The 13,680-nt window shown below is 38.7% G+C and overlaps 1 protein-coding gene across 1 annotated transcript; it reads left to right on the top strand.

Annotated features, from left to right (window-relative positions):
- The first annotated feature begins 62 nt into the window (after window positions 1-62).
- On the top strand, window positions 63-13,324 carry LOC145460589 (solute carrier family 60 member 1-like). The gene is made up of 12 exons (XM_081445451.1): window positions 63-2,834; window positions 5,815-5,992; window positions 6,262-6,279; window positions 7,337-7,567; window positions 8,153-8,270; window positions 8,854-8,993; window positions 9,071-9,163; window positions 9,414-9,494; window positions 9,888-10,035; window positions 10,368-10,438; window positions 10,839-10,947; window positions 11,549-13,324. Exons 1-12 carry the CDS (start codon window positions 2,494-2,496, stop codon window positions 11,701-11,703), a joined length of 1,683 nt encoding a protein of 560 aa, XP_081301577.1. The 5' UTR covers window positions 63-2,493; the 3' UTR covers window positions 11,704-13,324.
- Window positions 13,325-13,680: the final 356 nt, after the last annotated feature.

Genomic DNA, 13,680 nt, shown 5'->3' with positions numbered 1-13,680 from the left:
TGTAACACTCTTAAGATTGACAAGTATCGTTTAATGAAGGGATATTGGACTTCACTCACCTTTAGAGTCGCACATTACGTCTGCTTGTCGACGCATTTAGAGGTTAATACGGAAAACCACGGACGACTTTAGAAAGAAATCATTGGTTTGTTGTCATACAATAAGTCATAACTGGACTTCGGCTTGTAGTGGGCGCGTGAAGCCATTGTGACACATGCCATCTACATCTGTTGTTGCTATTGAGTATTTATCATGCGAATAATGGAAAACTACTTCAGTAATAAGTAGCCTGTCACTTATGTTCTGATACAATAAACTCTTCCGTGTTGGCTATTTCAAGGAAGAGCAAAAAATACTTCCTTACTTCTGAAAAAGCCAAAAATGGATTATCTTGGAGTTTTTAAATTAACTAGTGATCGTGCGAAAGGGATGGACTGACCCAAATTTATTCAACAGATATTTGACTTCCTTATTACGACGTGATTATTCTATGTAACATCACGTCTCAACTCTCGGCTATTTCTGCTTGTTTTTACCCGAGGTTTTTAACTTTCCTTAGTCTTTTTTGCACGATTTCTGAGACCTTCAACATTTACCATGTTATATGTTAGCTATGGAGGTCAGCTGATTCCCTTTCCACTCCCATACGCCAAAAGTTACGGCCGAATTGTTCAGAAGTTAGTTTCGTATTTAACCTATTAACTGATTAAGATCAGGATTTTTCGGTTACATGTAAGTCAGCATCTCAATGAGACCTGCGTTAACTCTTTTTACTCCTAGAGTAAACTGTCAATTCAGTTAAAAATGGTTCTAAGTTTTCAGTATGTGAATAAAACACTAATGGGTGACCATTTATAAGAGAGCTATTGATCAGTTCTTTCATGTGGTTACTGTCTGTGAAGTTGGCTCATTCAGGCCCTTTGGTTTTGAATATAACCTTATCTAGAGTACAAAAATTCAAAGAAAATTACTAAACAACAATTTTCACCAGTAATAATTCCAGTGGGATTATCTTCCAGTTTTTAACCTTTTCATTTTTAGTAGTGAAAGCTTAGTAACTTGTTCTAAATGTCCGAGCATGCGGAATTAGCATAACAACATTATAGTGCAATAAAATTATCATGGTCTGTTGAGCATAACGGTTAGAAAACAGAATTTACATTTGTAGCCATGGAAGTGTAAACGGAAGTTTTGAATATTGGAGACTCAAAAAACGTGACATCAACCACGGACTTCACCGTCGGTTTTGTTTTCCGAATCTATAAAAAGGGTTACTTCTCTTAAATCATCTTCAATTTTAGCGATGTTTTGAAAGGAAGATTAACTCGAATTGGCGATTTTTGTGGCATGAGGCTTAACAAGATATTTCTAAACACACCGAACGTTTAGCAATATAATAATAATAAATGATTTTGTTGCCTTCAAGGTGACCACTGACACTTTCTAACTTACTTGCCAAGTTATATATTCAAGGTTTATAAACGTCCTCTAGTGAATAAAAATTTGGTTTTGTGCATCAGGAACCGCTAAATTGTGAGGTGTGCTTCTATTAACAATTCACTAACTTTATAAATTAAGTCTACATGAAAAAATAGAACCGCGTTAAGTATTTGAATTAATTTATTTTAAAAGGTAACAAAAACTTCCGAGACAACGCGCTGAGTGATATTGTTGTTGATCACCTCGGGTGACATAAAATGAGGGTGATTTTTGAGCCAATGGTCGGAAGAATTTTAAAAAATCACTTTTTGTGATAAAATAAAAAATACGTATACGTAAACGTCTGCAATTTCATGACACTTAAGTCAAATTTTGTTAATAAATCAAAGCAGACCACAAAAGATAACCTTTTAAAATAAGAACTAAAAAAATATGTCATTTAATAGTAGAGTAAAAATTCAAGTGCGTAGCAATTTCAACTGATAAAACTTGGTATGGTTCACATGATTTAATTTTGAACATGTCGATACTTTTTCAGTATTTTCTTTTAACAACCCACGTTAAACATAAATAAGCCTTTGTCACACAAGTTTTGAGTTGATTGGTTGTCACTGTAGCGATTAAATCAGATAGTTCTTTCAAAACCGCGCTGAATAAATTACGAAAAGCGAACGCAAGTTACGACAGGTGTAGTGAAAACTTCAATCACAGTTCACGATAATCCAAAATGTTTTACATCTGGGCGTGAAGAACTGAGCTTCGCAGTGTTGCGCTAACGACCAACGGAAATAACTTAAGTTTCTTCGCTGACCGCCAAAGCAGGTGTCACAGACGAAAGGAACGTTTCAAGAGATATTTAAAACTGAAAACGGAGATAAGCCGTAAAAATTTTAACTTTTCTCGCTTACTTGAGGGCAAAATTTACTCCAGGTAGCTTTAAGAGTATTTTCATAACTCGTTTTAATCAAATCGACGAGGACTTCACCATAAGGGCGAGCTCGTCACGGATTGAATACTTCAACATTACAGCGACTAATAAGAAAGCGTTTCAAGATGAGAGTAGGTTTAGATTCATCTAGTGAAGAAGAGGAGCCACTCTTTGACATGGAGGACGTAGAACGACGAGCCTTTGATAAAGACAGGGACTTGTCATTATGGAAACGATTTCTGATCACAGTGAAAAAACTCGGTGAAGACAGAAACAGTCTGAAGTCCACTCTGTGTTACTGTGGTGTGTTCATGGTGTTTGGAATGTCAGATGAAATTTTAGGTCCCACTTTACTGGAGCTTAAATGTTTAACAGGAAAATCCATAACTATAATGAGCGTGTTATTTTTTGTTCACGATCTGTGCAACGTCTTCGGATCAACTTCGGGTGGATACCTAGTAGATCGGTAAGTACGCTGAAACCGTATAAGTCTTCATTTAAAACTATGTTATGCACGGGATTACAAAGTGGAAATTTTAATTACTAAAACATGCAAGTTTGGCTTCGGAAGGTATCGAGAGTGAGATGAAAATCTTGCAGGTCAAATACCCGTACACATACAATTGTTTTAACTTCTAATATTCGGCTTTGGCAGGAAAAAACTTTGTCATGGCTAAAGAGTGCATTAAAATTTGGTAGTATTGTCAATTTCATAGTTGGACTGAATAGAAGCGAAGTAGTGACAGTTCGCAATAAAACTACGACTGTCGGGATAAATAGTTTCTGAAAATTAATTTTATGCTTGGAAATTCTTGTACGCGAATCAAATACTCCAGACCGTCTCTCGGATCGCAATAAATACATAATTATGTATTTGTGGTCAAGCATGGTCAAGGTATTCGAAAAGAAATTGTATATCGGTTTTATGATAACTCTTCTTGCGCGAGCCTGATGGTAATACCACCCTCAACATTACAAGCTTCAAATACAAGTCTAAGTCTTGTAGTTCAATGTATTTTTGTTAAATTTTTATCATAGAGAAGGATATAATTTGCTTCAAAAAATGGATTTTGTGGCGTGCAAAATCGCCTTTGGGGCTCAAGAAAATGAAACATGATTAAGAAGGTATTACGTCACGAAAACTCCAACAAGGATTTTTAACGGACGCTTCATCAAAGACGAACAAGTTAAATTACATTACGATTCTGAACTATCCTTCGAAACTTGCGGCAGAAAACTTCTGTTTTTTTTCATAGACGTGAACAAAACTTTTTAATAATTAACAACTTTAATTTTCAAATATTTTCATTGTGTCATAAAATATCTAAGGTACAATCATTACACGAAAATCTTATCCAAAAAGTGTACAAGGGTTATTCTTTGGTATCAGCTTATCAGAGAAATTACAAGATTTAGCTGACTACAACACGGTAAACTGAGTTCTTTTGTCTTGTACAAGACATGAAACGTTTGAAATAAAAATCTTCAGAATTTTAATATAATAGGAAGCCAAAACATGATATCTGATTAGTTTCATCCAAAAAAGTTCCAGCTCCTAATTAAAAATTTACGATTTCTGGGGCAATTTGCCACTGAGAAACAAAAGCGACAATAGAAGGAAAAACTAATCTTTTCGTTCTTGCACCGCAAAGACAAACAAACCAAGAGATAATTTTATACCATTATTAAAAGTTCTGTTTACTTAAATCAGTCTCGAACATTTTTGCTGAGCAACTCAGTTTCCATTCCTCAATATTTTTAGCCTTTAAGATACAAAAAAAGAAACAATTTTTAAATCTAATACCATGTTTCTTGAAAAGCAACAGTCCGAGGACAGACCTGCATGCTATAAAATAAAACGCGTATCTACTTCAAACAATCAAAAGACAAACAATATTCTTTATTAGCGTCTTAATGTCGATTGTGTTGTCAAGTATATATGTTTCTTGCTAAGTGTTGCTTAACCAGTGCGTCCTTGTACAAACACAAAGTAGTTCAAAAATGTTAATTGCATCTATTGCTAATTGTTGCACTTGACACCTCATCAAAAATACTGGTGGTGTTAATATTACAAAGGATATTCTGTTGAAACATAGGAGAAACAACGCAACGTAGCGCCATTTATCAGAGAATAGGGGAACATGTCTCAGCATAACACAACATAGCACTTTATAGCCTAACCTAAGAACACATAGGAGAAAACAGCGCAAGGTAGCGCAACATAGCAGAGAATGGGGGGAAATATCTCAGCATAACACAACACAGCACTTCATAGCCCAAGCTAAGAACACCTAGCAGAAAACAGCGCAACGTAGCGCCATATATCAGAGAATAGGGGAAAATATCTCAGCATAAGAAAACATAGCACTTCATAGCCCAAGCTAAAAACACATACGAGAAAACAGCGCAACGTAGCGCCATGTTAGAGAATAGGGGAAAATATCTCAGCATAACAAAACACAGCACTTTATAGCCCAAGCTAAGAACACCTAGCAGAAAGCAGCGCAACGTAGCGCCATATATCAGAGAATAGGAGAAAATATCTCAGCATAAGACAACATAGCACTTTATAGCCCATTATAAGAACCGACAATTTCGCGTTTTTTAATTCATAACGCTTCATGCTGTTTGAAACGTAAGCAGTCCCCACTATGTAAACAAAAAATTTTTTTTCAAAATTCAACCAAGTTCTAACTGTTTTGATTTCTTTCATATAAAAAAGAACACCGAACGAATGCATGATCATGAAGAAATAGTAAAAAGTTTTCTTCGGCATTCTTTTGTCTTCTATAACATTATAAGGCTAATCAACGTATAGTCGAATTAGACAATTTGGTCATTTCACATTATTTAGTTAAACATTGTCAACTGCAAAAAATCTTTGAAAGTTTGAAATCTCTCACTCCAATGTCACTCAGAAGTAAGTTTCCTTTCAAAGAAACCGACTTTAAAAGAAAAAAAATCAGTATAATTTTTACAAAATCTTGGCAACCTTTTTCCTTTTTGTTGATGTCCGACGAAATTGTCACTGACAGTGAACAAATTTGTAACTTCTTGAATCCACACTTCTATGCTATGCTATTTGAGGCCTGGGTGAGGAGGCACGAACAGGCAGCGTGGCCGAGTGGTTAGGGCGCCGGCCTTGAAATCCGGAGGCGGGTTGAAGTCCCGATCTGACCACTTAACTGGAGTTGTTTCTCGGTAGACCCCAGCTCAAATTATTTAGGTCAGGCTTGAAATTAGCCAACTGGTCTGCCTCTCGTAAGTTGGGATTATTTAAGCCTATTGTGTTTAGTTGATATATTTGTTTCTTTCAGTTTAAGTGTATGCCTGTGAACTAGCTAGTAGCTAAGCACATTCACCACTAGGAACAAAAACATTTGAACATTTTTTGAATATTTTTAAACAATTAATAAGGTATAACGGTTTTTCTTTCTTTCCTACAGTTTTAATCCCAATGTACTGGTGACAATAGCACTCGGCCTCAGTGCCATGTGCATCATTGCCATACCACTCAGTCATATATTCATCATCATGCTGTTTTTGGCGGGAATATTTGGCGGGTGTTTTGGCGCTACCGACACGTTCACAACAGTGCAGCTAATACGCATGTACGGCAAACAGGTAAGGCCACTAAAACCTCGTTCCCAGGGTCTCTTTTCTTCACTTCCCTGTCTCCCTCTCACTCTAGGGCTGGGAAGAAGAGAGACCTTGGGAAAGAGATTGAGACCATGAAAAGTACGAGACGTATTTCATACTGGAGTGGGAACAGGAAAACTGTCACCAAAAATGCGCCGAGATTAAAAGTGCGGGATGTGTACATTTAACATAAGTTGATGCTCATGCTAGAAGGCTGTTTGCTCTAAATTAACAATTTGGTTTACCTTTTGCAGGTATCACCGTATTTGCAGGTAAGATTCTGATATGTTTATGCCCTCTAAGTTGCAACCGTGTCTCTTTTACAAGTTGTTAGTTTGTTTTCCCATTAAAAAACATGCTGTTGCCACGCTTTCGTGTTAGCTTATTTCCAATCGCTGGCGAAATGTACAATGGCCGTTTTTATATTACAGGACGCGTTATCGGTCCAGAGGGATAATGCGTCTTCGCCGTTTTTATACTTACTGAAGACGCATCATCATCTGCACGAACTTAGGCAACATTTGTGGGTCGTCTGGTTATGCGTCTCTAGTATAGAGACGGTCACAAGATGTATTATGCGCCTAGGCGAACTATCCTTCGAAATGCGTCTTGAACGACGCACTTCAAAGGATAGTTTGTCTCAATGCATAATGCGTCTTGTGCCCGTCTTCATGATACTAGAGACGCATAACCAGACGAACTAAAGATGTTTGCCCTAGTTCGGCCAGACGGACAATGCGTGTTTGGTATAAAAACGGCCAATCGTTGACTTCTCTGCTTTTGGTTTATAATAGTCATTGCAGGAACTTCCTACTTCGACGAAAACATTTTACCGTAAACAACTTGCAGCAGCGCACCTGGTCAGTCATGGAAGATTATCAGTTCAAGGTGCTGACTTTCCTGTTGGGCGCATCAGTATTTTCCTTCAGGACAGACCCCTGCCATTTAACCAACGAACCACCCTGCTGTTCATTAGCGTTACATACAGAAATTCTAAATTGTGATTCGCGAGTATTTTTACCTGCATTGACAGGGTGAAGTTTCTCCGTCGTCCTACGAACTCTGCAAAAACCTTTTTTAGGACCTTTACCAAATCAAAACTTCTTAATCAAAAAGAATTATTACGAACAGTCTCTTCCAGCTTAATCACGTGACCAACATTTTTCATTAGACGGAGTCCTTTAGTGATAAATTTGACAAATCTGTCCAAAGCAAGCTCAAAAACGTCAGGAATGCCGGAAAAGTTGGATTTTAGATTTTTATGTAAAGGTAAGCGAGTCGTCGCTGTACTGTTTTACCGCTGACCAATTGTACCATCACTTCCCGCAGGCTCTTCACTTCGCGTACGGCGTTGGAGGATTCTTGAGCCCGCTGATAGCAAGACCTTTTCTGCGGAGTCGCTGTGTCCTGGTAGTGAACTACACAACTATCATCGATGAATGGCCCTACGCCAATTCTACTTCTGGTATTGATAATTCAACTCATATTTTCCACACACAGGAGGAAATGCACCGTGATACGCATGTGCGGTGGGCCTATTGGATTGTAGCACTGCTGCACGTGAGTATGACTCGACGCAGTACGATCGGCAAATCTCGTAACGTTCTCGACAACACCCGTTAAGTATTCGAAGAATTCGCGAGTCGGTTACTTTCCAATCGATCAGAAATTACGATAATAATCGTTAAAACGACTCATGTTCATCACTAGGCTAGAAACAACCAGATCAACCATTATCTTTTTAATCAAGCACAGAGCATGTACCCATGCCATAAATCCAGTATCTCTTTGTGAGTGTTGGTTAAACATATAGGACTTACCTAACTTGCGATAATATCCTTCCTCCCCGCATTTTATTTCCTTCCGGCTCCCTTTCAAAACAAGCCTGATTAGGCCTGATTAGCCTGCCAGAATAGGGCTTACCTCGAGGTAGGTGGGAGAATTTTTCTTTTAGTGTTGATTGGCTTTTTTACGAGAGGCTGTCCCAGATAGAGTGCTCAGTTATGACGCAGTCGGCAATAAGTGATATGCCTTAAGTATCGGTTTTAATATTTAGTTTTATTTTGAAGCGAATTCGTTAAAAAGTGTCTACTTAGGTAAAGTGCCCGTTAGTAGACATTCAACTTAGTATTTCCTGTCTTATAGCTTCCAGTAATATTTGGTTTACTGTGGCTGATGTTCACGCGCAAGTTGGCAAAAATCACAGGAACTCTCAAGAAATACGAATATGAGATGTATGATGAACAGAGACTCAATAATCCGGGTATGTTAACACATCACATAGGAAAGAAAAAAATGCATGTTAACTTCTATTAATGTTCAATTACAATAAGTGTCTTCTAAAGTGAAAGTAATGTTCGTTTGGTTTTGTTTCAATGAGCACCTAGCAATGATGCTGTGATCTCTGGGAAAGAAAACAAATTTCAAATGGGTTTGAAATTAAATTGAAGTAATTTTCAAACGCTCTTTGGGCTAGTCATGAATTAGGAAAGATTTCGTGGCGAACCCAAAGAAAGACTGCTTAGGAGGCTCAGGCTTTGTTTGACATGATTTGACTTCTTAATCTGACAAGTGTTCGTGTGAGGGGACGGGGAGGGCAGTGTGCGCAGTTAACATGACAGCATGCTTCTGGTGGGTTTTTATCAACCTTCATATCAATCACACGCTTCAGTTCTCTGATTTGATTGGTCAAGTCAAAAATAACCCACCTAGGTTTCTTTGTCATGAAGGGATCGAGGAACCAGGAACGAGGTCGCCAGTAAGAAAGCTACTAGCATGCATACGACAATCTCTGTAATAAACCCGTCCCTGTCATCAAGTTTGATATTTTTAATTAATTCCTTCAGGTTATAACCATCACATGGTGACTTTGTACCTTAATGGAAACCCCCCGTGGCTTAAGGTCTTCGGTGACGATCAAAAACCGAGGGTTGTTCTTGTTACAGTTCTGACGTCATTGATTCTGCTTCTGTACGATGGACTGATGGTATGTGAAGTGAAATTTCTTTTCAAAACATAACTTTTCGAATTCTCATCTCTAACCTTTTTCCGTTTAAATTCCAGGCCACGTTTGGTGCTTATGTGTACTCGTACGCAGTGAAAGGTGCTGTGCACATCAAGCCGAGTCACGCAGCTTATCTCAACTCTCTATTTTGGGTAAGTTAGTCACGTAAACTTCTTTCAATAACACTTAGGCAACATTTGTAATTACTTAGGCAGCAAACGTTACATACAAGCCTTGTTAAAACTGGACGAAGCCTGTCAAGGCTTAGTCGTAGCAATGTCAACTCTTTCTGTTTAATTAGCCACCAATCCATAAACTCTAGACGGTATTCCTCTTTTCGGTATTTCAATGTTTCAAATTATTTCTTGTAAAATAATTCTTGCTTTTATTCTATAATCTCAGGGTTCTTTGTCAGTTGGTCGATTTGTGTCCATTCCAGTGGCAATGTACGTCAAACCTCCCACCATGTTGATGATAAACCTGGTAAGTCTTCCCTCTTTACTTCTCTGAAGTCCAGTCCACTTGACACCAGTCAGCTAGTCCGTCTTTTGATGCTCTTGCCCATTCGCTCTCAGAAGCAAACGCAACAACAAAATTGAGCGTTAAGAAAACGCAAGACCCACGAGATCCACGTATAGGGTCTGTAGAGCGATTACGCTCGTTTAAGTTTGCAGTGGAAAGCTGAGAGGAGTTTAATAACGTTAGCAATACGGAGATGTACAAGATAGGAGGTTAGTCGTTTATTCGGAACGGCAATTCAGTAATGCAGGCTAGTTACATACCTACTTTTGTACTACAAAACAGTCTTGTTGTAGTGTTTTATGTTTAACGTGAGCTCGAATGCACATTTAAGACTTTTTATATCGTCTTTTTCAGGTTGGCTGCCTTTCTTCAACTCTCTTCATGTTGATTTTCGAAGAGAGTGAGCCTGCATTATGGTTGGGAACCAGCGGTGCTGGACTATTCATGAGCAGCGTCTTCCCAACAAGCATTGCGCTCGCTGAGTACTACATTGATCTCACAGGTTAGAAATTAATGGTTTCGTTGCTTGCTTAGGAACAGAAATTCTACTAACGGACATTATCATGTAGCTCAAAGCGGAACGGATTAATTCTAATATTGCTAAAGTTTCTGTTGCTAAAGTGCTAGTCTACTGTGGTAAACAACAAAACCATTTTATACAGTAGCACTTATTACATGCAGCAACGAATCGACATGTTTGAAAGTAGCCCAATTTGGCTGAGCTGTGAAACGAAGCTGTCGAAGCATAGTTTCTTTTCCTTATTAATATTCTTATTTGTATCGAAAATCTTCACATTTGTAACGCAAAGCTATGCCTTTTTTTTTGCTGTACAGCCCCAGTGACAAGTGTAATGATAGTCAGCGCAGCCCTTGGTGAACTAATCCTGCCCCTGGTAGTCGGACAGGTGAGTGTGCGATCCACCCCCCTCTCCCACCTTACCCCCACCACCACCAGAGTAATTCTAGTTCTCAATTGTTCTAGTTGTTTCTCGGTCGGTTTGCGGTTTCACAAGAGCAGCTTGGTTAATCAACAGCAACAGGAAATTCGAAGGGGGAATATGTGGATTCTCGTACCAAGATGAGGTGGAAAATTTTTCTTAAGTGATAATCATGCTTTTTCTATAATACTAAATATAAATTTATTTAAAACAGTTGGGGAGAGAAGGTATCGTCTTCGCTTCTTTGAGACTGCATGAAAGATTATCTCTACATAGACAGTAAGTTGAGTGAACCCTCTGCCCTGATCTGGACACTGATGTCTTCGGGATTCCGTTTTAACTAAAACAACTTATTATGTCATTTTAGGTATTTGAGAGACTAGGTCCTGTTAGTTTCCTGGCGATTGCCTTCTGCGCATGCTTCATGGCTCTGATGATCTTCATTCTTTTGCGGTCAGCGGAAAGATCAGAGACTGGTGAGTGACGAACAGTAAAAAGTATTTTCATAAGAATTCCCCATCCCCTTTACTCTGTATGAATGTCCAACTAATGTTCGAGATACACCGGCTTTTACTGTAGTAAGGGATGTTGCCTGGCAACATGACGATGCACATGACGTCAAGCAGATATGGCAACTCGTGGAGCGCCTGCACTGCATGTGACTGAATGATAAGAAACGGAAATTCTTGAATATGCCTTTAAGAGGAATTTACAGAACGGCACATCACCTTCTCGCTGAATAAGTTTTATTTTCACGGCTCCCGATACCAAACAACTGAATGATTGCCACGATAGACTTTCTTCTTCTAAGGTAGATTCTGAAAAACTCGAACAGTGATTTACGACTTAAACGTCAAAGTAGCTACGTCCTGGTTTGCGCATCTTAAAAAATTTAGCCTAAATTTTCCAAGTATGTCATTTGTAATCCGTGTGAATCTTCTCCATCCTTAACCATCCTTGCCCCTTTATAGTTGATTATTATCTCTTTAGTGTTTGTTGTTTTTTTTTATCTCAATAAACTATTATTTTAAGGTATCCTTCAATCTAAAGGTAACTGTGTACGTCTTTTCTTCACAGACTGGCTTGGATTTTTCTGGTTCGTCTGGTGCGGTTCGCCTCCAAGCTCTGCTAATCAACCTACATACCAAACCCAAACACCCGAGCCCACTCCTACCGTGAAAACTGATGACAGTCCTCCAATAGAGACAGTTGAACTGAACATTCAGGGATAACAAACATCGGTTCTAGGCCATTAGAACGTGTTTTAAAATAATTAGATTAGCAGACTGAGTTCTTTTAGAGTGGCTTTTTAATGATTTTTCGAAATTTTATATTTTAGTTGGGCTTCTGTGAGTTGAGGTTGTTGTGCAGTGTGCTGTAGCCAATCACAGTAAAGATATCATCAAAGCCAATACCAAAACCAAAAGTTGTTGCGGTTTGTTTACCGAAACATTCCCACACTTCCAATTATATTTAGATAGAGATGCTGTCGTTTTGGTGATCTGATACGAAACTCAAAACAATTGTGATTTGGTTATCTAAGCTAAGGTTTTCCGCGCTTAACTCTGTCACATTTTTTCCCGCGCTTACCACACCGGCGGTTTATTTCCCGCGTACCACCAGTCACCATCCTGCCCTTACCCGCAATGGTTGCATTTTTCCCGCGCTCGCAATCCACTTTAATTTTCGCGCGCTTGCCACTATTGCAGTACGTGTTCGCCTTTGATTGACCTGAGAATCCAAGAAATCATTTCAGAATTTTAAAGGCACGTTAGTTGGTTACAGAAAGCTGGCACGAGACAAACATTTTATGAGGAATATCTCAATTTTAAAAAGTCAAGACATTGGTTTTTAAAATACGCATGCTATTGAATAACTGACAACCAGTGGTGTAAATATTGACCGAAGTATATTTAAGGGGACATGGGAACCAATTGAAGTTAAGTATGATTCTATTACACACCTAGCTAGATATTGTTAGCAAATATTTGTTAACGAGCTGGTCAGTAAAAGGACACAAAATAAATAATGCTGGCCAAATTGGGTCAGGCCTCGTAATTGTATCGTGGAAACTTTAGATAAAGTGATTTTTCCCTTCACTATTAGTCGCCATTAACATTACCTCTCTTAGCGGTTTGAAACGTTTATAGAAGGTCTCTGGAGGAATGTAGAAGAGTTAAGATAACGGAAAATAGTACCGTGACTCTCCCGTTGTTACCCTCTATTGGGGTAATGTTAAGCTTGAGGGACAACGGGAAACGACCAACATGCCATAGTTTCTCCGTGGTCTGGACCATTTTAATCTCAGAAAGCATCGCATAGCGAAATTGAGTGCGTAAAGCATCATGGATTAGACTGAGATTCTGACAACCTAAGAAAAACTGTTGCGACCAAAACTCCATCAGTATGAAGAGCAGTGGTTAGCGCACTGCATTCCTGATCGAGTGGTTTCGGTTCGAACCCTGTCTCCACCTAGGTGCGTAAATGAGAGACGGTGAATTAATGCTGGTAGCCAACCTTGCGATGAACTTACAACCCATCCAAGGGGGAGTAGAAATACTCTCATGGCCAGTCAATTCATGCTACAGAAACCGTGATAAGCTCTGCTTGTATGGGCCGTTTGGCCTGACGTAGATTTAGCTTAAACTTAAGCTTGAGAAGTATAGTAATACTCCTAGTCAGCTCATGCTTTGGAATCAGTACTTAAGCTAGGCCTCCTGAGCCACGTTCAATAGGCGACACAAGAGTTGAGACCTTTCACTACTGTAGGGTTTTCTTTCCATCATTACGTTTATGAACATCATCGACTTTGTTTCACTATTTTCACATTGCGTCTGTTGCGAGATCTGTCAGTTCCCCTCCCTTCTTAAAACATGCGTTTCTTTAAATACTTCTTCTGAGGAGTTGGTGCTATATTTCCAGCACTTAACAGATGATTGCTTGTTATCTGATAAGAAAACTATAAGCTGATGATTGTTTTTGACAATACATTGAAATTTGAAAGACGATTTTTTTTGTAGTTGATGATTTATCACTTTTGCAAAGAAATCTTTTTCCGTGAATTGTGTCTTTGATCTTCGTAGGTGATAGATTTTCTACTCTGTGTGTGAAGGAATAGAACATATCGCTTACACTTTTTGTTTCCCATTCATAAAGTGATTTCCAGCGATGCTACTAGTTTGGTTTGATGGAAGCGGTGATAATTTAGT

Source organism: Orbicella franksi, chromosome 11 (genome assembly GCF_964199315.1).
Source record: "Orbicella franksi chromosome 11, jaOrbFran1.1, whole genome shotgun sequence".
Taxonomy (NCBI): domain Eukaryota; kingdom Metazoa; phylum Cnidaria; class Anthozoa; order Scleractinia; family Merulinidae; genus Orbicella; species Orbicella franksi.
The sequence above is the reverse complement of the archived record's forward strand: the minus strand, read 5'-3'. Positions and strand labels throughout refer to the sequence as shown.

Coding starts and splice junctions, on each gene's coding strand:
- LOC145460589 (XM_081445451.1), top strand. CDS start 2,494: ATGAGAGTAGGTTTAGATTCATCTAGTGAAGAAGAGGAGCCACTCTTT. Junction 10,439..10,838: donor TGCCCCTGGTAGTCGGACAG/GTGAGTGTGCGA, acceptor ATGTCATTTTAG/GTATTTGAGAGACTAGGTCC. Junction 10,948..11,548: donor AGCGGAAAGATCAGAGACTG/GTGAGTGACGAA, acceptor TTTTCTTCACAG/ACTGGCTTGGATTTTTCTGG.